Source organism: Protopterus annectens, chromosome 12.part0 (assembly GCF_019279795.1).
Source record: "Protopterus annectens isolate FY-2018-M chromosome 12.part0, PAN1.0, whole genome shotgun sequence".
NCBI classification, from domain to species: domain Eukaryota; kingdom Metazoa; phylum Chordata; order Ceratodontiformes; family Protopteridae; genus Protopterus; species Protopterus annectens.
Genome location: NC_056746.1, coordinates 1,575,376,460 through 1,575,400,223, shown reverse-complemented (window position 1 = coordinate 1,575,400,223; position 23,764 = coordinate 1,575,376,460). Strand labels below are relative to the sequence as shown.

The following is a 23,764-nucleotide window of genomic DNA, read 5'->3' as shown; positions in this document are numbered from 1 at the left end:
CAGTAATGCATGCCATCGAGGCCTTAGGACAACAACTTCAACAAGGCCACCTACTAATACGGACAGACAACACCACTGTGATGTGGTACATAAACAAGCAGGGGGGCACTCATTCTTACCCCCTTTGCAGACTGACAATGAATCTTTGGGAAAAATCACTGGGTCAAAACATACAGCTACAATCCCAGTTTGTTCCAGGCAAAGACAATGTTCTGGCGGACAGTCTAAGCAGGAATTTCCTGGACCCCCACGAATGGAGGCTACATCCAGACATCTTTATACAACTCACTTCGAGATGGGGCAGGCCGGACGTGGACCTATTTGTCTCCCACCTCAATCATCACTTACAAAAGTTCTGCTCAAGGACATATCATCCACAAGCATGGAAAGTAGATGCCCTCTCATTCAACTGGAGCTCCCTAATAATTTATGCATTTCCACCCCTGCCACTGATGACCACAGTGTTATTAAAGATCAAGGCAGAGCAACCGAAGGGGATCCTAATAGCTCCAGACTGGCCAAGACAACACTGGTACCCACTACTACGGAGCATATGTCACAACAAAACGTGGGCCCTTCCACAATGGCCTCAACTTTTGACTCAACACAACTTCAGGACTATTCATCCCAACATCCAGACTCTACAGCTAACAGCTTGGGAAATCCCATAAATAACCTCAATTTACCTCTCTCCAAGGAAGTTCAGCGGATACTAACAGAAGCCCGCAGACCATCCACCAGAAAGGCTTACTCAGCCAAATGGAAGAGATTCAGCATTTGGAATACAAACAAGGGTCATGATGCATCACTTTTGAGCATCCCTCTCATTCTGGAATACTTGACAGATATGTTACATAATGGACTCTCATACTCTTCCATAAAAATACATGCTTCAGCTATCTCAGCTAGATACAACACTGATCCACCTGTGTTTTCACATCCTTTGCTATGGCAATTTCTTAGAGGAATCAAGAATATAAAGCCCCCAAGAAAGGCACCAATACCAGCTTGGGACCTCAATTTTGTCCTAGAAAAATTGACTTTACCTCCCTTCGAGCCAGCAGCTTCTGTGGAGTTACAATTTCTTTCCTGGAAGACAGCTTTCCTGCTGGCCATAACCTCAGCAAGAAGGGTTTTGGAATTACAGGCCTTAATGGCAATACCACCATTCATAACTTTTCACAGAGACAGGGTCTCCCTACGAACCAACCCTACTTTTCTGCCAAAAGTGGTATCCAGGGTTTCTTTAAATCAAGCAATTCACCTGCCTACTTTCTTTCCCAATCCTGAGAACAGAGGGGAAAGACTGTTACATACCTTGGACATACACAGACAACTTCGCTACTACCTAGACAGAACCAAGACCAGTAGGAAGTCTGATCAGCTTTTTGTAGCTTACGCCTCTGGAATACAAGGAAAAGCAATTTCCAAACAGACAATTTCAAAATGGATTGGACATTGCATCAGATTCTGTTATTCCTTCCATGGAAAGTGTGTGCCAGCCAATGTCAGACCACACTCCACCAGAGCTACAACCACCTCTACAGCTTTTTTAAGAGGGGTGCCTACAAAAGACATTCTAGAAGCTGCTACATGGAGCTCCGTGCATACATTTTCCAAACACTACAACCTCCCTTTATATTCCAGATCCAGAGCAGGGTTTGCTTCGGCAGTCCTGCAGGGATTGATAGCTACACCATCCTTTTCCTAGAGCATACCACCTCCCCCAGCTAAGCTATGGTATTCAACCCATATGTTATGACTGCAGTTGCATTCTTGAAGGACATAGTACAGTTTTGTACCTACCATAAATGTAGATGTCCGATAGATATGCAACTGCAGTCGGGTTTTCCTCCTCCTTCCCTCTATGCCTTGGGTCCACTCCTATCCCTATTATCCTTAGCTGGGGATATCTGTTATGGTGTATCTGTTTATTGCTTATTTATTGTCTGGAAACCTATTTTTGTCTTCCAATTTGATTACAGCCTTCATTGGAGGGCACCTGGCATCTGGGGCAAGAAACACTGAAGAAGATGGCGTCGGCTGATGCTTATATACTCCAGCCGCTCTGACGTCGGAGAGAAATGTGACATCAGCCGACGTCGGACCCAGACTTTGGAATCTGGCCGACCGAGGGCTGCCTGAGGCAGGACAACCCATATGTTATGACTGCAGTTGCATATCTATTGGACATCTACATTTATGGTAGGTACAAAGCTGTACTTTTTTCCTGTATCTGTGGGAAACTTTCCATCAATGTTGTTTTTAATATTTACGTGACTGAAACTCTGTTTTTTACTGTAAATAGATATTAGTACTTTTTCCTTGTTTTTTTTATTATTTTTTATTAAATACATTTAAACTTGTCATTGTGGCTGGTCCTTTTTTAGAAAAATGTTTAGGTTTTGTGAGCACTTGCATATATTTATTTGGTGGTAACTTGTGCCACTCCTGAAAGCCTTGCTGTTTGGTCTACATTACCATTTGTATTAATATTAACTTCACTCAGAGTAGTTGGATACCCCTTTAGTAGCCTTATGGTAACTGACTGGTGGCAGTGAATCTACCTTATAGTCTGGGCACAGTTGGTAGAGCGAGTAACCTGTGCCAGCCATTCCCAGATGTGTGTGTGTGTGTGTGTGTGTGTGTGTGTGTGTGTGTGTGTGTGTGTGTGTGTGTGTGTGTGTGAAAATTAAATCTCAAAGAGAGAGTGTGTGTCATCTACTTGGAGAAGGGGCATGAAGCACTGGTTTCACAGAGAGGATGCTTAACACAGGTGTGCCAGTGGAGAGCCTTATTGGGGATCTGGGGAGAGACAGATATAGAGAAATCTAGACCCCAGGCTGAGGGTGTTCCCTGCGTGCTTTTAGGGAAATTGTGCTTGATGCCGAGAGCTCTCCATCTGAAAGTACTTAGTGTATACATTTGTATTCCAAGTGAATGTCCCTCTACGGTGTCAGTGGTGAGGATTCAGGATGTCCTTCATGGATGCATCTGCAGTCATAACAACTGGGTTGTCCTGTCGTCAGGCAGCCCTTCAGTCGGCCGGATTCCAAAGTCCGGGTCCAGCTTCGGCTGATGTCGCACTTCACCCGACGTCATCTCTGTTGGTCTTCGGGTATAAAGGCATCAGCCGACGCCATTTTCCTCAGTCTTTCTTGCCGTGGCCCAAGCAGAAGCTGTTCGCAAGTGCCGGTCGGTCGGATCCAGAGATTACTTCTACCGAATACTACTTGAAGACTTCTAAAGCTAAGTACCCGTTGGGAACCTTTCTTGCCTCAGCCGATGTCAGAAAAAGTTAATAATTGTTTAACCTGTGGGAAACAAATACCTCATAAAGATTTCCACTCATTGCCTGCCTTGTTTAGGCCCAGCCCACGGCGTAGCAGCCTGTCGGCCTGTGCTTCTTTCAACCGACGACGCTTAGGCGTCGGTCGGAGTTTGCAGAACAGTTTTTGGTTCTGATTTTGCGTACATTATGCCGTCGGATCCTCCGACTTCCCAATCTGCCAAAACGCAAAGATAAAGACCGACACTCGCGGTCCGCGGTTTCGGCGAAACCACGGTTAAGCAAGCGAGTGTCTCGGTTTCGCCGAAACCGAGAAAACTGCTCAAAGTACAGCTGAATCTATCTCTACAACTGAGGCCCCTGCTACCACTCTTGAATCGGCCTCAGAATTTTTATCCACTACGGTGGTTGCCACTGATTTATCAGACACCATTCCCTTGGATGTCTCTACCCCAGCACGTGGTGCAGCTAGGCCTCCAGCAACCATGTCCATTAAGGCCTTCGCCAGGGCTAAAGCAGCCAAGACTACTAAAACAGTGCCTGTTAAACCCCCCACTACCAGGCCCTCTTCTAGTTCTCAAATGCTTACTTTGGCAGAAGATTTAATTTCATTAATCAGAGGATCTCAATCTCACCCAGACAGGGCCTCTCAGCCCCCAGAGAAGAGACCTAGGGCAGAGCCCCCTGAGCCACTGTCCTCTGATGTTTCTGCTGATGAATCAGACATTACTGACCAGCCAGAGGTTCCTTTCTCCAATTTTGAAGATTCTGATGCTGAAGATTCCATTCCAGCTGCTTCCCCACCAGAAGAATTCTCCTTTGGGGAAACCTTACATGCCATGCGAGAGCAGTTCCAATGGCAGCAACAGGATTTTTCAGACTCCAGAAAAAGACTTAGGACCTTTCTGCACCTTCCACAGCACAGGCCCTTAGCTATACCTCCTGTTCTCTCTGTGGTGGATGATGCTTTCAATGATGTCTGCTCCTCCAGATTCTTTACCCCAGCCCCTGCCAAACCAGACAGATTTTACAGGGTGCCAGATACTCATCACCACCTTTACAAGGCCCCACTTGCAGACCCGAAACTATATCCCAGGGTCCCAAGGCAGTAGCCGCGACCATTGCTAAAACCCTATTCCTTCTGAAAGGGAAGCAAGGTCATTAGACAGATGGGGTAAAAGGTCTACACTTCAGCTACTCTCTCAGCTAGAGCTTTAAACTGTCAGTTTCACATGATACAATACCAAGAGTTTATGCTTGATCAATTAACTAAAAAGCTAACCACTGATGAATCTCTTGATAAGAAATATGTATTAGAAATGGTAAATAACATACAACAGGTTAGTAACCATTCCTTAAAATGTGGCTATGATGCACTGGAGGCTTCATTTAGATCAGCCATAACTGGCACAGTGATAAGAAGGCATGCATGGCTAAAAGAGCAAGCTTTACCGGATCATGTTAAAGCTAAGTTGCTAGATGCTCCTATGGATAAGACAAGTTTGTTTGGTACACCTGCCCAGCAGGTTATGAAGAAAATGGAAGAAAAGGCAAAATCTGTCCAAACGGTTAAAGATTTCTTGCAGGTACAACCCCCAAGGTTTAGCAGGAACTGGCCTGCCAAAAATTGGTCCTTTCCTGACTCCACAAGATCTCAAAGGGGCAGGAACAGACGTTCCAGAGACAGAAACCAATCTAGAGGAGGTGCCTACAGAGGACGACAGTGGCAAGGTAACAACAGAGGCACAGACCCAACCTCTGCCACTACATCAACACAACCACAGTGACTTAACCCTAAATCCGCCTACCAGGGAACAAATAGCAGCTCCTTTAGGCGGAAAGTTAACCTTATTTTCAAAGAACTGGCACTACATAACAAAAGACAAGTGGATTCTACAAACCATAGATCAAGGCTACCGGTTCCACTTCCACACTTTACCAGTCAAAAGAGGAATGCCAAATCTACCTCCAAATCAAAAAACAGAGGCTCTACAACAGATAATGGAGTTAACAAACATGAGAGCTGTGGAAAGAGTGCCAACAGCAGAGCAAGGAAAGGGGTTCTACTCCAGACTATTCCTAGTTCCAAGAAAGGAAAAAAGTTGGAGACCAATTCTCGACCTGTCCACCTTAAATACATACATCATTGTCCCAAAATTCAAAATGCTGACTTTACAGCAACTTCTTCCCATGCTGGGCAAGGAGTGTTGGCTGGTAACTCTAGATCTCAAGGAGGCATACCTGCACGTCCCCATTCGACCAATCTGCAGAAGATACCTCAGATTTCTTGCAGGATCAGAGCACTATCAATTCTCAGCATTGCCCTTTGGCTTATCTACTGCCCAGAGTATTCACAAAATGCCTGGCATCAGTAATCGCCATTGCAGACTACAGGAATTCAAATTTACCCATACCTGGACGACTGCTTACTACAAGGGGACAACAAAAGCAAGCTGACAACAGATTTACAAAGGGTCATTTACTTGCTACAAGCACTGGGATACACAGTCAATTTACAAAAGTCAAGGCTGATACCATCCCAAACAAGGACCTTCTTGGGCGCGGAATTGGACACAGTAAAACAAATGGCATTCCTAACTACAGAAAAACAAAAGAACTCCTCTTTACTTCTTGGCACTAACAAAACTGAACAAGATAACAGCAAGGAAAGTACTCCAGGCCTTGGGCTTCATGGCATCATGCATAATCTTGGTCCCATTTGCCAGACTACATATGAGAAAACTACAGTGGTACCTAAAGAATTTATGGTCCCAACACAGACACAGCCTGGAAACAGAAATCCCACTAATTCCATGCTTAAAACAGGAGTTCCTATGGTGGGCTCAGGCATGCCAGTCAAACCCAGGCCTACCCTTCCGCAGATGTCAAGCAAGCCAGACCATCACAACAGACGCTTCAGACCTAGGATGGGGGCCCACATGCTGGACAAATGCGTGCAAGGACTCTGGACACAGGATCAACTTCACCTGCACATCAACCTAAAAGAAATGCTGGCAGTAAAGCTGGCAATCCAAAAGTTCAAACCATTTCTCAAAGAGGGCCAGTTGATGATAAGGACAGACAACACCACAGTCATGTGGTACATCAACAAACAGGGAGGCACTCATTCATACCCCCTATGCAGAATGACTTTGGAGCTGTGGACCCTGGCACTCAGCTACAACATCCAGTTACAGGCAATATTTGTACCGGAAAAGAAAATACTCTAGCAGACATACTAAGCAGAACCACTTCGGATGCCCACGAATGGAAGCTGCACCCGGACATCTTCAAGACCATCTCAAAGAAATGGGGAATGCCTCAGATAGATCTATTCACATCACCTCTCAATCACCAGCTCAAAAAATTCTGCACAAGGACATTCCACCCACTAGCATGGAAAGTGGATTCGCTCTCCTTCAGCTGGAAAGGCCTAACAGCATATGCATTCCCACCTCTTCCCTTGATACACAAAGTACTACTAAAAATCAAGGAAGAACGTCCAAGGATAATCCTGATTGCTCCAAACTGGCCAAGACAACACTGGTACCCACTACTGAGGAGCATGTCTCGGAACAATATGTGGCCAATTCCTCTGATGCCTTTGATGTTAACTCAGAACAACTACAGCATCATGCATCCAAACCTAAAAACGTTGCAACTGACTGCATGGAACATCACATAGCAGCAGCTAACACAGAGCTTTCCCAAAGAGTTAAAGACATTATTCTTGAAGCACGCAGACCTTCAACAAGAAGGAACTATGCTGGAAAATGGAAAAGGTTTGTCATTTGGAGTACTGAAAAAGGAAAAGATGTGTCAAACATAGATATGCCTAACATTCTGGAGTACCTGGCCGAACTTCTTCATTCAGGCCTGTCCTACTCCTCCATCAAGATACATGCATCAGCTATTTCAGCAGAATACAGCTTTGATCCACCTGTCTTTTCACACCCTTTGCTCAGGCAGTTTCTCAGAGGAATCAAGAATGTAAAACCTCCAAGGAAGCCACCATTACCAGCTTGGGACTTAAACTTTGTGCTAGAAAAGTTGACACTATCACCCTTTGAACCAGCAGCAACAGCAGACCTACAACACCTGTCATGGAAAACTGTTTTCCTACTGGCAATTACTTCAGCAAGGAGGGTTTCAGAACTACAGGCCTTAATGGCGGTGCAACCCTTCCTAATCTTCCACCAAGATAGAGTGTCCATGAGGACTAATCCTACATTTATGCCTAAGGTGGTATCCAGAGTGTCTTTAAAGCAGGCAATCCACCTACCTACCTTCTTTCCCAACCCACAAAACAGAGGGGAAAGAATACTGCACACCTTGGATGTACATAGACAGCTACGCTACTACTTGGACAGAACAAAAAATAGCAGAAAGACTGACCAACTTTTCGTAGCTTATGCAACAGGAAGGGAAGGAAAAGCTATTTCTAAACAGACAATCTCCAAATGGATAGGAAATTGCATACGATTCTGTTACTCCTTCCATGGAAAACCAATTCCACAGAACATAAGACCTCATTCTACAAGGGCAGCAGCCACTACCACAGCCTTCTTACGAGGAGTGGCAACCAAAGACATTATTGAGGCGGCTACTTGGACCTCCGTGCATACATTTGCCAAGCATTACAATTTGCCTCTATATTCCAGATCCCGAGCAGGGTTTGCCACTGCTGTACTGCAAGGGATCCTAAACACACCATAATTTACCTTTATCCTCCTCCCTAGTTGGCTATGGTATTCTACCCAGTTGTTATGACTGCAGATGCATCCATGAAGGACATAGTACAGTTTTGTACCTACCATAAATGTAGATGTCCGAACTGGATAGCATCTGCAGTCAGGATTACCCTCCCTCCTTCCCCTCTGTGGTACTCCTAGGGTGGTTACCCTCCTAATAGCTAGCTGGTGGGGGGGAGTCTTTTATGGTGTATTTGTTTGTATATATGTACATACATGCTTATGTTTGTGTTTACCTCTATCTTTTTGGAAACATTGGCATCTATCCAAAAAATTTAGCCTTCAAGAGAGCTACTGGCATCTGGGGCAAGAAACACTGAGGAAAATGGCGTCGGCTGATGCCTTTATACCCGAACACCAACAGAGATGACGTCGGGTGAAGTGCGACATCAGCCGAAGCTGGACCCGGACTTTGGAATCCGGCCGACTGAAGGGCTGCCTGACGACAGGACAACCCAGTTGTTATGACTGCAGATGCTATCCAGTTCGGACATCTACATTTATGGTAGGTACAAAACTGTACTTTCTTTGATTACTGGTCCAGAGTGGGGACGCCACAGGGTATTTTGTCAGGCTGCAAGATTAGTGCAACCTGAGAGGATTCAGGTGCAGAAAAGGACATTGTATGTAATTGGAAGTAAAATAAGTAAGGAAGTAGAGAAAAAAAACTTGAAGTGTAGCTGGCAGAGAAGATAGATGCTGACAAAACCACAGAGGAAGACCTTATTTGACCATGGTGTATCAGAAGTGCAGCTGTCTCATTCCAGAGTTGATGAAGGAAAGAGAAAAGGCAATTTTTTGTGGTAATGAAATACTTGCTTTTCCTTTGAGTAATAATGACCTTGAAAGTGATTATAATAAGTTGCAGGGTGTAGTTTGGCAAGAGGTGCAGTTTCCTACATTGGATAAGACTTACCTCCTGTATGTAAAATACTTGTTTTGGACAAATTTCTCCTTGTAATCAGGTGACATTTGTTTGTGCCATCACTGCAGAATTTTTGAAGTATGCTTGGAGACCCCAGCATGGAATGTGCATTTTGTTAATGAGTGCCCTATTCCTCTTCAGGTTCGACTCTACAGAATTTCTCCACATGCTGTTTCTACTTCAAGTATATAAGTATTCATTGAGTTAGGTTTTATAAAGTCCTGCATTGTTGAGCAAGCTCCAATAAAATGTGATGCAGTGAACCTCAGGGAGGAGATGTAAACTGGGTTCTGCAAAAGATGGGGGGGCAAGTTCAACTGTCCTTCGCACCTTGTTTTGACGAACCAGGCCCAATGATCTAGGACTTGATGAAACCCAGCTTGATTATACCTACGACACCTGTTTACTTTGTTATTCAAAAGGCATAGATGTCCTTCAAGGATGCATCTGCAGTCCTTACAAATGGGTTGTCCTGTCGTCAGGCAGCCCTTCGGTCGGCCGGATTCCAAAGTCTGGGTCTGGCCTCGGCTGGTGTCGCACTTCACCCGACGTCATAGCTGCAGTTATTCGGGTCTAAAGGCATCAGCCAACGCCATTTTCCTCAGTCTTTCTTGCCGCGTGGCACCCGAAGCAGAAGCTGTTCACAAGTGCCGGTCGGTCAGAACCAGAGATTACTACTACCGAATACTACTTCGAAGACTTCTAAAAAGCTAAGTACCCCGTTGGGGACTCTTTCTTGCCTCAGCCGATGTCAGAAAAAGTGAATAACTGTTTAACTTGTGGGAAACAAATACCTCATAAAGATTTCCACTCTTACTGCTTACCCTGTTTAGGCCCAGACCACGACGTAGCAGCTTGTCTAGCCTGTGCTTCTTTTAACCGGTGGACGCTTAGACGTCGGTCTGAATTTGCTGAGGAGTTTTTCGGCTCCGATTTCGCTTATATTATGCCGTCGGATCCTCCGACTACGCAAATGTCTAAAAAACACAAGGAAAAGGACCGACACTCGCGGTCCGCGGTTTCGGCCAACAGCGAGTGTCTCGGTTTCGGCTGAAACCGAGCAAGCGGTTCTTCCTTCAGCCGAAAACTTACCTTCTACCGAGGCCTCTTCCAACCTGGTGGAGTCAGCCTCTGAAATCCCACCTGCTGTTGCCGTTTCTCAGAACTATCTGACACTATTCCCTTGGATATTTCAACCCCTGCACGTGGAGCTGCTAGGCCACCTGCAGCCATGTCCATTAAGGCCTTTGCCAGGGCTAAAGCAGCTAAAACTACTAAAACTGTGCCTGCTAAGCCCCCCTCTCACAGGCCTAGCTCTAGTTCACAAATGCTTAGTTTAGCAGAGGATCTCATTTCTTTAATCCGGGGATCCCAACCTCAACCAGACAGGGCCTCTCAGCCTCCTCCAGAGAAGAGGCCTTGAGCAGAGCCCCCTCAGCCTATTTCTACAGATGATTCCTCTGATGATTCAGATGATACAGACCCTCCAGGGGCTCCTTTCTTCCCTTATGAATTCTGGGAGTGGCAGGGTAACAACCAGCGAAGTACAGCCACAGACACAGCCACCATCACAACTACAGGGCAATCACAGTGACTTGGCTCTGGCACCGCCTACCAGGGAACAACTAGAAGCACCCTTAGGCGGGAAGCTAGCCTTATTTTCAATAAACTGGCATTACATCACAAGAGACAAGTGGATTTTACTGTCAATTTCCCTAGCTGAACATATACCACCTACCTTCTCCTGCATCCTTTGCACTGACTAACAACTCTATTTCTCCAACTCTCCTTCATTTCTACCTAAGAAATTTTACTCTATTAACTACAAACTATTATTTTCTACTCTTTTCTAGCCTTCAAACTACTTAATTACGTATGTCATTATTGTACTGAAGAGATTTAATATTTTATGAATACTCTTACTGAAAAACTTGCCTAAATGCCTGTTTTACATGTGTCTCTAATTCCCTATGTATTTATAGACCTGATTTTAGTTGTGTCTTAACTGCCTATGTACTTTAAATGTACTTTTGTTACTATGCATTAGTGCAGCTTAAACTGCCTATGTACTTGGAATGTACTTTTTGTTACTTTGCATTAGATAGTGGAGCTTTTCTCCTCGGGCCTCCACTGAAAATGGACATGTATCCAGCTGGACTAGCCCGGTTAACAAATGTAAAATAAATAAATAAATAAAAAATAAATTATGAAGACTCTGATGCTGAAGAGTCCATCCCTTCTGCCTCTCCGCCTGAGGAATTTTCCTTTGGGGAAACCTTGCATGCTATGAGGGAACAATTTCAGTGGCAGGGCCAGGATTTTTCAGACTCCAGAAAAAGGCTTAGAACCTTTCTGCATTTACCACAACATAGGCCTTTAGCCATACCTCCAGTTCTTTCTGTTGTAGATGATGCATTTAATGATGCTTGTACTGCTCCTGATTCTCTACCTCCGGCCCCTGCTAAGCCTGATAGATACTACAGGGTCCCGGACTCGCATTACCATTTGTATAAGGCTCCTTTTGCAGATCCCGAGACTATCTCCCAAGGGCTTAAGGCTGTAGCAGCTACCTCTGCTAAAAACCCCCTCCCCTCTGAAAGGGAATCCAGATCCTTAGAGAGATGGGGTAAAAAAGTTTACACTTCTGCTACTCTTTCAGCTAGGGCCTTGAACTGTCAATTTCACATGATCCAGTATCAAGAATTTATGCTAGACCAGTTAACCAAAAAACTGTCCTCTGATGAAGCATTAGACAAAAAAATCGGTTCAGGAAATGGTACATAACATTCAGCAAGTCAGTAACCATTCTTTAAAATGCGGCTATGATGCACTGGAGGCTTCCTTTAGATCAGCCATGACTGGCACAGTTATCAGAAGGCATGCATGGTTAAAAGAGCAGGCCTTACCAGACCATGTCAAGTCCAAACTATTAGATGCTCCTATGGATAAGATCAATTTGTTTGGCTCTCCTGCACAACAGGTGCTGAAGAAGATGGAAGAGAAGGCAAAATCTGTCCAAACAGTGAAAGATTTCTTACAGGTCCAACCTCCAAGGTTTAGCAGGAATTGGCCCTCCAAGAATTGGTCCTTTCCAGAATCCTCCAGAACTCAGAGAGGCAGGAATAGGCATTCAAGAGGCAGAAACCAATCCAGGGGTGCCTACAGGGGATGCCAGTGGCAGGGTAACAACCAGCGAAGTACAGCCACAGACACAGCCACCATCACAACTACAGGGCAATCACAGTGACTTGGCTCTGGCACCGCCTACCAGGGAACAACTAGAAGCACCCTTAGGCGGGAAGCTAGCCTTATTTTCAATAAACTGGCATTACATCACAAGAGACAAGTGGATTTTACAGACAATAGACCAAGGCTACAGGTTTCACTTCCATACTCTACCAGGGAAGAGAGGAATGCCAAACCTACTTCCAAATCAAAAGGCAGAAGCTCTAAAACAAATATCTCAATTATTAAGGATGATAGCTGTGGAAAAGGTACCATCTATGGAGCAAGGAAAGGAATTTTACTCCAGACTCTTCCTGGTACCAAGAAAAGAGAGCAAATGGAGGCCTATTCTCGACCTGTCCGCTTTAAACACATTCCTCATTGTTCCAAAATTCAAAATGCTGACTCTACAGCAGCTTCTTCCCATGCTGGGCAAGGAGTCTTGGCTGGTAACTCTAGATCTCAAGGAGGCATACCTGCACGTCTCCATACGACCAAATTGCAGAAGATACCTCAGATTTCTTGCAGGATCAGAACATTATCAATTCTCAGCATTGCCCTTTGGCTTATCTACTGCGCCCAGAGTATTCACGAAATGCCTGGCATCAGTAATTGCTCATTGCAGGCTTCAGGGAATCCAAATTTACCCCTACCTGGACGACTGCCTGATACAAGCGGACAACAAAAAAAAAAGCTAACAGAAGACTTACAAAGGGTCATTTACCTGCTACAAGCCCTGGGATATACAGTCAATATAAAAAAGTCAAGGCTGATACCATCCCAAAGAATAACTTTTTTGGGTGCAGAGCTGGACACATCAAAACAAATGGCATTCCTAACAGTAGAAAAACAAGAGCAACTACCTCTCTACTTCTTGGCATTAACAAAGCAGAACCATCTAACAGCAAGAAAGGTACTGCAAGCCCTGGGCTTCATGGCATCCTGCATAATACTGGTCCCTCATGCCAGACTGCATATGAGAAAGCTACAGTGGTACCTAAAGAATTTATGGTCTCAACACAAGCACAGCCTAGAAACCCAAATTCCAATAATCCCATGCCTGAAGCAAGAGTTCCTATGGTGGGCTCAGGCCTGTCAATCAAACACAGGATTGCCCTTCCACAGCACTCAACCAAGCCAAACCATCACGACGGACGCCTCAGACCTCGGTTGGGGGGCCCACATGCTGGACAAGTGCATACAAGGCTTATGGACTCAAGACCAGCTGCACCTACACATAAATCTAAAGGAAATGATGGCAGTAAAATTGGCAATTCAGACATTCAGACCATTTCTCCGAGAAGGTCAATTGATGATAAGGACAGACAACACCACAGTTATGTGGTACATCAACAAACAGGGAGGCACACATTCGTACCCTCTATGCCGGATGGCACTGGACCTCTGGAATGTGGCTCTGAGCTACAACATTCAGTTACAAGCAATTTTTGTACCAGGAAAAGAAAACATTCTAGCAGACATATTAAGCAGGACTACCACGGATGCCCACGAATGGATGCTGCATCCGGACATCTTCAAAACCATTACAAGAAAATGGGGATTCCCAGAAATAGACTTATTTGCATCCCCACGCAATCACCAGCTAAAGAAATTCTGCACAAGGACGTACCACCCACTTGCTTGGAAGGTGGACTCCCTGTCCTTCAGTTGGAAAAACCTGACAGCATATGCATTCCCACCACTTCCTTTGATGCACAAGGTGCTATTGAAGATCAAAGAGGACCGTCCAAGGATCATTCTGATAGCTGCAGACTGGCCAAGGCAGCATTGGTACCCATTACTGAGGAGCATGTCTCGGGAACAAATATGGACACTACCCCTGGTTCCATTGCTGTTAACACAGAACAACTACAACATCCTGCATCCAAACCTGAAAACTCTGCAGCTGACTGCCTGGAACATTGCATAAGATCAATTAACCCAAATTTATCCCAAAGGGTTAAAGACATTATCCTTGAGGCTCGCAGACCCTCAACAAGAAAAAATTATTCAGCAAAATGGAAAAGATATCTCATTTGGAGTACTGCAAAAGGAGAAGATGTGTCACTGGTAAACATAGCCAACATCCTGGAATACTTGGCAGAGCTCTTCCACACAGGCCTGTCCTATTCTTCCATTAAGATTCATGCATCAGCTATTTCAGCAGAATACAGCTTGGATCCTCCTGTCTTCTCACATCCTCTGCTCAGGCAGTTTCTGAGAGGAATTAAAAATGTAAAACCTCCTAGGAAACCACCATTGCCAGCATGGGACTTGAACTTTGTGCTAGAAAAATTGACACTTCCTCCTTTTGAACCAGCAGCAGCAGCAGAATTACAATACTTATCATGGAAGACTGCTTTCCTGCTGGCAATCACTTCAGCAAGAAGGGTATCTGAACTACAGGCATTAATGGCAGTGCAACCCTTCCTGATATTCCATCAAGATAGAGTGTCCATGAGAACAAATCCTACATTTATGCCTAAGGTGGTATCCAGAGTGTCTTTAAATCAGGCTCTCCACCTACATACATTCTTCCCCAACCCACAGAACAGGGGAGAAAGACTGTTGCATACCTTGGATGTACATAGACAATTACGCTACTACCTGGACAGGACCAAGGACAATAGAAAAACAGACCAGCTACTGGTAGCATATGCAACAGGAAAGGAAGGAAAAGCAATTTCAAAACAGACAATCTCCAAGTGGATAGGAAATTGCATTAGATTTTGTTACTCCTACCATGGAAAGAAAACTCCAGAAAACATCAGGCCTCACTCTACAAGGGCTACAGCTACTACCACAGCCTTCTTACGAGGAGTGGCTACCAAGGACATTATAGAGGCTGCTACTTGGACCTCCGTGCATACATTTGCCAAGCATTATAATTTACCTTTATACTCTAGATCCCGAGCAGGTTTTGCCACTGCTGTTTTACAAGGGATCCTAACTACACCATAATTTCTTTTTCCCTCCTCCCCCAGTTTGGCTATGGTATTCTACCCATTTGTAAGGACTGCAGATGCATCCTTGAAGGACATAGTACAGTTTTGTACCTACCATAAATGTAGATGTCCGATAGGAATGCATCTGCAGTCAGGATTACCCACTCGCCTTCCCCTCTGTGGTACTCCTAGGGTATTTGCCCATCTTATAGCTAGCTGGGGGGATCTATTATGTTGTATTTGTTTGTATATATGTACATACATGTTTATTTTTTGTGTTTGCTCTCTACTATTTGGAATCATTGGCATTTATCCAAATTTAGACTTCCAAGAGGGCACCTGGCATCTGGGGCAAGAAACACTGAGGAAAATGGCGTCGGCTGATGCCTTTATACCCGAATAACTGCAGCTATGACGTCGGGTGAAGTGCGACACCAGCCGAGGCCAGACCCAGACTTTGGAATCCGGCCGACCGAAGGGCTGCCTGACGACAGGACAACCCATTTGTAAGGACTGCAGATGCATTCCTATCGGACATCTACATTTATGGTAGGTACAAAACTGTACTTTTTGTGGAGGGGAAAGGTACTAAAAGGATGAATGAGGTATTGAAAGGAACAATTGGGTAAAAGCTATACAGCAGTAAGTTAGAAGTTCTTTTGAATGGGCTGAAGGAATAAAAACCCTATCAGTATGAAACTTTTGAGATAGCTACCTGCCCTCCAAAAACTGCATAATCCATTTAAACTATGTTTCCTCCCTTTTGCCGCCATAGGTTATCAGAAACCATTGAAACCTTGCAGACTCATATAGAACAGCTACAGAATCAGGTGGAAGAAATGCGAAACCTTGAACAGCTACGAGTGCGGCGTCAAAAGAGAGAGAGAAGGAGAACTATTCACACATTTCCTTGTTTGAAGGAGCTGTGTTTGAGTCCCAGGTAAGCCTTTGAGCAGAAGCTGCTATTTGAGTGGTAGCCAGTAAGGTTATCTACTTATATTTTTGCACATGAAAAAGCAACGTTTCTATATGTTGCCCAGAGATGATAGAAATTTCTGATTTGTACACCAAACTTCTGTGCAGTCACTTGTCTACCCTTTTTTTCTATGTTATGTATTTCAAATGCAGAATTAAAGATACAACACCTATACTAAAATTATTAAATTAAAAGCCCTTATGTGGATAGTTAGTAACAGAACATCCTGAGTATATTTTTCTTTTTATGGCTCACTTGAAACCTTTTCATTTTTTGTGTTTGTAAATGGGACACTTGGTGCCTTCTGCTGGACAAATTGTCACCTCCTTAAAAACATACCTTGTACATTCTGGCTTACATGGGATATGCTTAGCTATCTTCAGTTTGTCAGTTTGAAGAGTTTCAGTCAAAATTGACTTACACGTCAATTTGTGAAACAGAAATAAATCTGGCCTCAGTGTAATGGTTACTGTATTGCCTTATATAAAACACTCCAAACAAAACTTTTGATGCCTTGCTATTTGCAAAATGCCTTTATGTTAGTTGCCCAGGCCCCACCAAAGTATACTTTTGTTGGAAGTGACATTATTTAAGTCTGAGAGACAAAGAAAAAACTATTCCAATTTTCCCCTAATTGAGATGTTGGTTTTCTTTTTCCTGTAAGTGGCCGGATACAACTATCCACCTCTTTCATTTTAAGTGGTTCTGCCTTCCCTGGTAATGCAAGTACCCTATATTAAACCAGATTGCTCCTTTTCATATCTGAAATGCAGGACCCAAGTTTCAATCCATTATGTTATATGATATGTACCAGGTAAATTGCACCTGTTTTGTCCACAGAATGTCAGAGTGTAGTGTTCCTTATTTTCATGGAACTGGCATGTCACAACTGAAAGACCAAACACAACCTGTCTCTTATTTGTCTGCGATAGACACCATTTAAACTGATTATAACATTTTCTGTCAGAGCAGTTAGCAAGAAATACCGGCAATGCTGACCTTTCTTTAATGGGCTATAGAAACTTCATCTGTCTAAGTGACTTACACTTTCTAATACAGTTTTTATACTTTCACGTGTATTCCTGGCGACTTTCCTGTACAGTGAAAGGTAAAAAGTAAAAAATGCACCAAGATAACACACAGCAAACGTTTAATCACAGCAAAGTACAAAGTGGTAAGCGCTTTCACAACCAAAGTTGCTTCATCAGACACCACAGTAAAAAATGCACAGGTTTAAATAGAGATTCTAAAATGCCAATTAATCAATAAAAATCACACAATGATTAAGTAGCAGTGAAAAACAATTAAGCCTCATGCTCAAACTAAAAAAAGCATTGCTTAAAAACATTGCTTAAAAACATTGTACAAGAAGGAATCAAATACTATACATGAGAAAGCACTTAAAAAACGTATAAAAATCATTATAAAAGATACTTAATCATTGTGTGATTTTTATTGATTAATTGGCATTTTAGAATCTCTATTTAAACCTGTGCATTTTTTACTGTGGTGTCTGATGAAGCAACTTTGGTTGTGAAAGCGCTTACCACTTTGTACTTTGCTGTGATTAAACGTTTGCTGTGTGTTATCTTGGTGCATTTTTTACTTTTTACCTTTCATTTGGATTTATTTCTGCACCAAGGTTTTACCCAACACAGTTTCTTTGGTTTTCTGTTTCCTGTACAGTGGTTATACATCACCATTTTTATCTCATCTCCTCCTATCTTAACAGTTAGTAATTGAGCCTCATCTACCTTTAACCTTTGTGTATTTAATTGTTCCATAAACATTTCCATTTGAACTTTTTTTCTGGAGTTCCACATTTCTCTGCTTTATACATATTTTCATAACATTTCTGAAATATTTATATTACCGCTTCAGGATCCCTGGTTATTTTTCTTGTTATAGGCTCCCTAAGCTTGGCAACAACCCTTGCTGCTTTCTGTTGCCTGAGCCATTGTAGTAAAAGTTTTTGTGCTCTGGAGTTATTATAAAAACCAGTTGCTTAGCAGCAATTTTTCTAAACTCATGCATATTATCAAGATAATCCTCCATTTTCTGCTTTGCATTCTGCAATTGCTCCTCTTCTTGTCCTTTGAAATCCCCCCCCCCCCTATTCTGCAGTACTACAATTTAATTCCATATTCCTTAACATACTCAACTCCCTTGCCCCTCTAAGAACTGTAAGAGTCAAATCGATCAGCTCTCCCTGGCTAGCACATAGTACTTGTTCCTTAATGCTAAAAGAGACAGGGCATGGAAAACTTGGTCCAAAACAAAGCTCCCCCCATCTCCGAACCTACAAAGAATTACGCAACCTTACCAAGAAACACATCAGTAATGACAAAAAAAACTTCTATAATCACCTACCTCACACAATTCCAACCCAAAATAATTCTGGCACTCCTTAAGCCAAATACTACATCCATGAAACCCACATTTCCTAACCCCTGCCCAATACTTCACTAGAAATAGCTTCCAACTTTAACTCTTACTTCATTGATTCTGTCAGCAAGTTGACATCTCATACCTACTCAGACACTCATGCAGATAATCACTCATACCATCCTGCATCCAATAATTCTACAAAAACCTTCTCCTTGACAACAGTATCTACTAGCTACATTAAATCCTTACTTCTCAAATTCAAACCCTGTTCCCCCTCAGGTGACAACATACCTCTGTTCTTTATCCAGGTAGCATCTAAGTCACTTGCTCTTCCTATCAAAATACTTATCAGTTGCTCTTTAACCGAATCAAAAGTCTCCACAGTCTGGAAAAAATTCTTTACCATACCCATCCACAAAGGAGGTAACTCCACAGAACTCGCCAACTTCAGGCCCATAGCTATTCTATCCTCTCTATCCAAAATATTATAAAAGTGTATACACAAACAGATCTTACACTACCGCATTAAAAGAAATCTACTTACCCCAACACAACATGTTTTTTGCCCTAAACACAGTACCTCAGCAGCACTTATATTCTTCATCAACACTATCTCCCAAGCCAGAGATAATAACAAATTGGTCTCATGCCTGTTCCTCAATCTCTCAAAACCATTCGACACAGTCTCCCACCCACTCTTATTAGCCAAACTGTCTGACATGAATCTTTCCACTTGTACTGTTTCCTGATTTGCTAGTTGCCTTAGTGACTGACTCCAGTCTGTCAAATGGCTCTCTTCTCTTTCCCCTGCACTTCCAGTCAAGCAGGGAGTTCCACAAGGATCAATTATTGGTCCTTTATTGTTCAACATCTTTACCAATCATTTGTATACTTCCTGTCCACTCTCATCACTAGTCCAATATGCAGATGACTCCACAGTCATCACCATAGCCAGTTGCCTCCCTGAACTAAATTCCATTATGGAAAAATCCTTCTTATCCACTGAAAATTGTCTCTCAAACAATCAACTAATCCTAAGTCCTAAAAAGACCAAAGTCTTGCTCTTTCTTCCTAAAATGTATAGCCACCTTAAATCTACCTTCTCAATCTCATCCCTAAATAACACACCTATTGCAGTTGAATCTCACACCAAGCTATTGGGGGTCATAATTGACAATCAGCTCAAATTTGATATACACATTCTAAACAGCATAAAAAACAACAGAAACTTGGACTCCTTTATAAAAAAAAACAAAGTTCCTATCAAGCAATGCAAAAATCTGAAGAAGTCCCTACAGGGATGAAAGCGCTTAACTCTACCTGTGGATTATAATAAAGAAGAAGTTCCTTCACTGTGGTTTCCATCTTATTTGTTTTTTGTCAATGCAAAAATCTCCTCTCCCAGGTCTACCTCCTTCCAGCCCTATTCTGTGGCTCACAAATCTTCACTAACATTCAGAGCTCTTTTTTAACTAAAGTGGAAACCACATACAATGAAGTTGCCAGATTTTGCTGCCAGTCAAACCTATTATTCTCACCACTGTCTCTCTCTTGAAAGCTTACACTGGTTTGAATTTCCCCACCAACTACTTCTGTCTCAGCTTCAGATCATACATTCCATCTTGTATCTACCATTCTTCTGCCCAGACATCTCCTCATTTGACTCCTTCTACATCCCTTCTCGGGCCCTCCAAAGCAAAGATCGAAAACTACTCCAAATATACAAGCCTAAACGCAATATAGGGCAAAACCTTTACAGCTACTCTCCTGCTCTATCCTGGAATAAACCTCCACTCAGTATTAGAAGTATTAAACACCCATATCATTTCCAAATTGCCACCAAAAACTTTCTTAGAAGCACCTGGGGCCACTGTAAACACCCTCCTTAAACTCTAATTCCTCTCCTCTCTTGCTCCCCCTAACTACACCACCCCTCCTACCACTTCTACTTTCTCCTTCCCTGTCACTCTTATCCTTTCACTACTACTCTACAGTGATACTTACTGGTAAATAGCTTGACGGTCTGCTTACCAGTACACACTTATAGCTTGAATGTCTGCTTACCAGTACACACTTATCTTGTCATTTAACTACTATAACTTTCAGCAGCACAAAATGTTTACCCACATTGCTCATAGTATATTATGTTTCTCTCCTCTTCGATTGTACTGCTAGACATACTTGTTTAAGCTGACATAAATTTGTATATAATTATAATGCTTTCTTTCTCCTTTTGTAAACTATGTATGAGCATTTCATATCTGTTAAATCTATATTAAATTGTTCTATGTTTTTTTACTTTTTTATACTTTTAACTTTACATGTTCTAATAATCTAGTCATATGTTATTTTTGTGGAGCTTTTCTCCCCAAGCCTCTGCAGAAAAAGTGCTTTGGCTCAGTTGGACTAACCCAGTCACGAAATGTCAAATAAATAAATAAAAGTAATAAATAAATAAATAAAATATTTTAACCTTTGTCAATCCCTTTAAATAATTATTGTTACTTCTTAACTATATCTCTTTTTCTTTTATTTCCACACTATTTTTAAACTCCACTTTAATTTTATCCCACTCCCTAGCTATATTTTCAGAATAAATTTCTATCTTATCTAATAACTCCCAAATCATTTCCACTACTCATTCCTCAAATTCCTCTCTTTTTAACAGATTGGTGGGGAAGCTCCAGTGTCTCATTTTTATTTAATTACCCTGCATTTTTATTTTAGTTATTATTGGTGCATGATTTGAAATAGTTATTTGATGCATATCAGTACTTTCAATTAAATGCACATGTTCCTGTGAAATATAATTTCTGTCTAGCCTATATGGGAAATAATATGCAAATTTTGTCCGAACTCCTGCTGCTGAATTCACATTTTCCATACCAAATATTTTAAAAGTATACAAGTTTATTAAAACAAGGGTAAGCGCTTTTACGTTCACAAATGCTTCATCGGGTTTTTTTTGCTTTTTTTGCTTCTCATTGTGTTACTAGCATAGGCTTTTGTGTGTACTGGGGCCTCCTTCTCTTTTGATACCAAATATTTTCATTAATTTCTTCAAAAATTAACTCTATTTTGTTATATTTACCCTTCTAGATCAACCAGATATATCTTCACTGTTGCAAATCAAATTGCGGTCCCCACCTATAAGTAATATTCTCTGCTAAAAGCTGATTATTTCTCCCGGACTTTTCTTAGGCTTCAATGTAGCAGTTTTAGGTGGAATATAAATACATGCAGGCATAATACTCTTCCCTTGTTAGTAGCCCCTTATTCCTACAAATCTTCCATTATCTTTTCCCCTCTTCTATCACCATTGAAACTCCTCTCTCAATTAATATAAGTACTCCCCTTTTTCTTTGTCCCAGGTATTCCACTAAAAAATCCTGACATCCTTTCTTTATCAAATTCACATGCTGAGTTCTTTCCAAATGTGTCTCTTGTAGCATAGTTATTTGTACTCTTCTTTTTTTAATATAGTTCACTGCTCTTTCTTTTTTTGTATATGCTTATGAAACCATTCACATTTAAAGATAATATGGAAAGTGTCATTATGTTAAGAATTTATTATTCCCACCTGTTATGTATAACATTTTTTTTTATTAATAGTTTCAGCTTTTGTTTTATGTGCATACACTAATGTTTGGCAGGATGATCTTTTATACAGTTGTTTCTTGACATATCCATTTGTACCTATGTCACATCTTACAAAACTTCTTGTTTTAATGAATACCCTACAAAAAAAAAAAAAAAAAAAAAAAAAAACACAAGCTCACCTTCAGAACATCTCCAAAACCTATTAACTTAATTCTAACATACAACGCTTTGTACATTTTCAAGTAATGAAGTTTAACCCTGCTAATATGGACAATTTTCCCAGATTGACAGTCATACTCATAGGTTGTAATTAACCTATAATGAAGGTTATCCATGCAAAGACACATGGTGCAGCCTGTGCCTCTACTTGATGTCTGTTTTTGTCTTTTGCCTGTTCCAAATGATAAAAAAACATGAATGCTTTCAGAAAACATTCCCCTTGCCATTGAAAGAAAGAAGCATTCTGTTTTTATTGACCCTTATCTGATTGTCTCCATAGAAATATTAGAACCAGATACACAGTTGTGTTCCACTACATGCATTGCACTGTAAACATTTATGGACGAGAGGGAAACACTATTCAGTATGCATTATATAAAGTTTTCTTCTATTTATTTGTTTCCCTTTAAAACTTGTTATTAAATCAAAAGAGGGGTCTTAATCAAGTTATTCCTTTATGCAAAATTAAGAAAAGTTGTATCAGTTTTACTTATGTTGCTCTTTTGTTCAGGCTTTCTTCACTTTTTACGTTGCAATGCCTACATTTCTTAAAAATGAACAAGCAGAAGGGAAGAAGGAAAAAGCAGTACACTTGTTTACTTTTGCATCCCTATTGCACACAAAATCAACTGAAAAATATTTACGTTATAGGATACAATTAATGACATGTATCATAAAAATACTGTTAAGAACAAAATGTTGTATAGTTGCAATTAACTCTTTCCTTCCTCTTCCCCACTCCTAAATCTTCTTCCAAACATTAATGACGTGAAGTAGGGCATATGCTTTGGAGTCCCTTACAAGTTTAACAAAGTCAAAAAAGTCAAGTATTTCCAGGTTTTCTTGTTCCATCATACTTCACAAATATAATTAATCCTTTGTAATCCCACATTTATTCCTCAATTTCCAAGTTGCTAGTTTTCTTCCTGTTGATCTCCATCTCCCATGTCCAATCACTGTTTCATTTCCAACTTACTTCTGGTTCTTCTAGTCAACTCTTGTACTTTTTTCTGTCTCTCAAGCATTTTCATTTGAACATTGGAAAAGGTGTCACTGGAATAGTCTCCCAGTGTACTTTATTATCAAAAGAGTAAGAAGCAGAATCATCTTCTGTTTGATTATTCACTTTTTGTTGGACAAACTTTTGTATTTCCTCCTTAGCCTGTTGTGCATCAAAGAATGATTTTGACCCTCCAGGAAAAAAATATTCTGAAAATAACTGGATACAGCAGCATGAATCTCACACTTGCTTCTAGACGTTCCCTGATTGCTGGAATAAAGTTACTCCTCTTTTGCCTGGTATATGGTGAGTAATCATTTTCCACAAACACTATGCTGTCTTCCACCTTACTTTGTCCTTCTGCCACAGTTTTGTCAGAATCAACTCTTTTAGCTGCTAGGATTGCATTTTTACAATTAAAGGTCTGAGTTGCTTTCTCATGGCCA

The 23,764-nt window shown here is 41.7% G+C and overlaps 1 protein-coding gene across 1 annotated transcript in view; it reads left to right on the top strand.

Annotated features, from left to right (window-relative positions):
- Window positions 1–23,764, top strand: part of CDR2L (cerebellar degeneration related protein 2 like) — a 379,334-nt gene that overhangs the window by 345,964 nt on the left and 9,606 nt on the right. Inside the window, exon 4 of the mRNA XM_044090524.1 lies at window positions 15,911–16,075. Within this exon, the coding sequence (XP_043946459.1) occupies window positions 15,911–16,075 (165 nt within the window). The remainder of the gene's footprint in view (window positions 1–15,910; window positions 16,076–23,764) is intronic.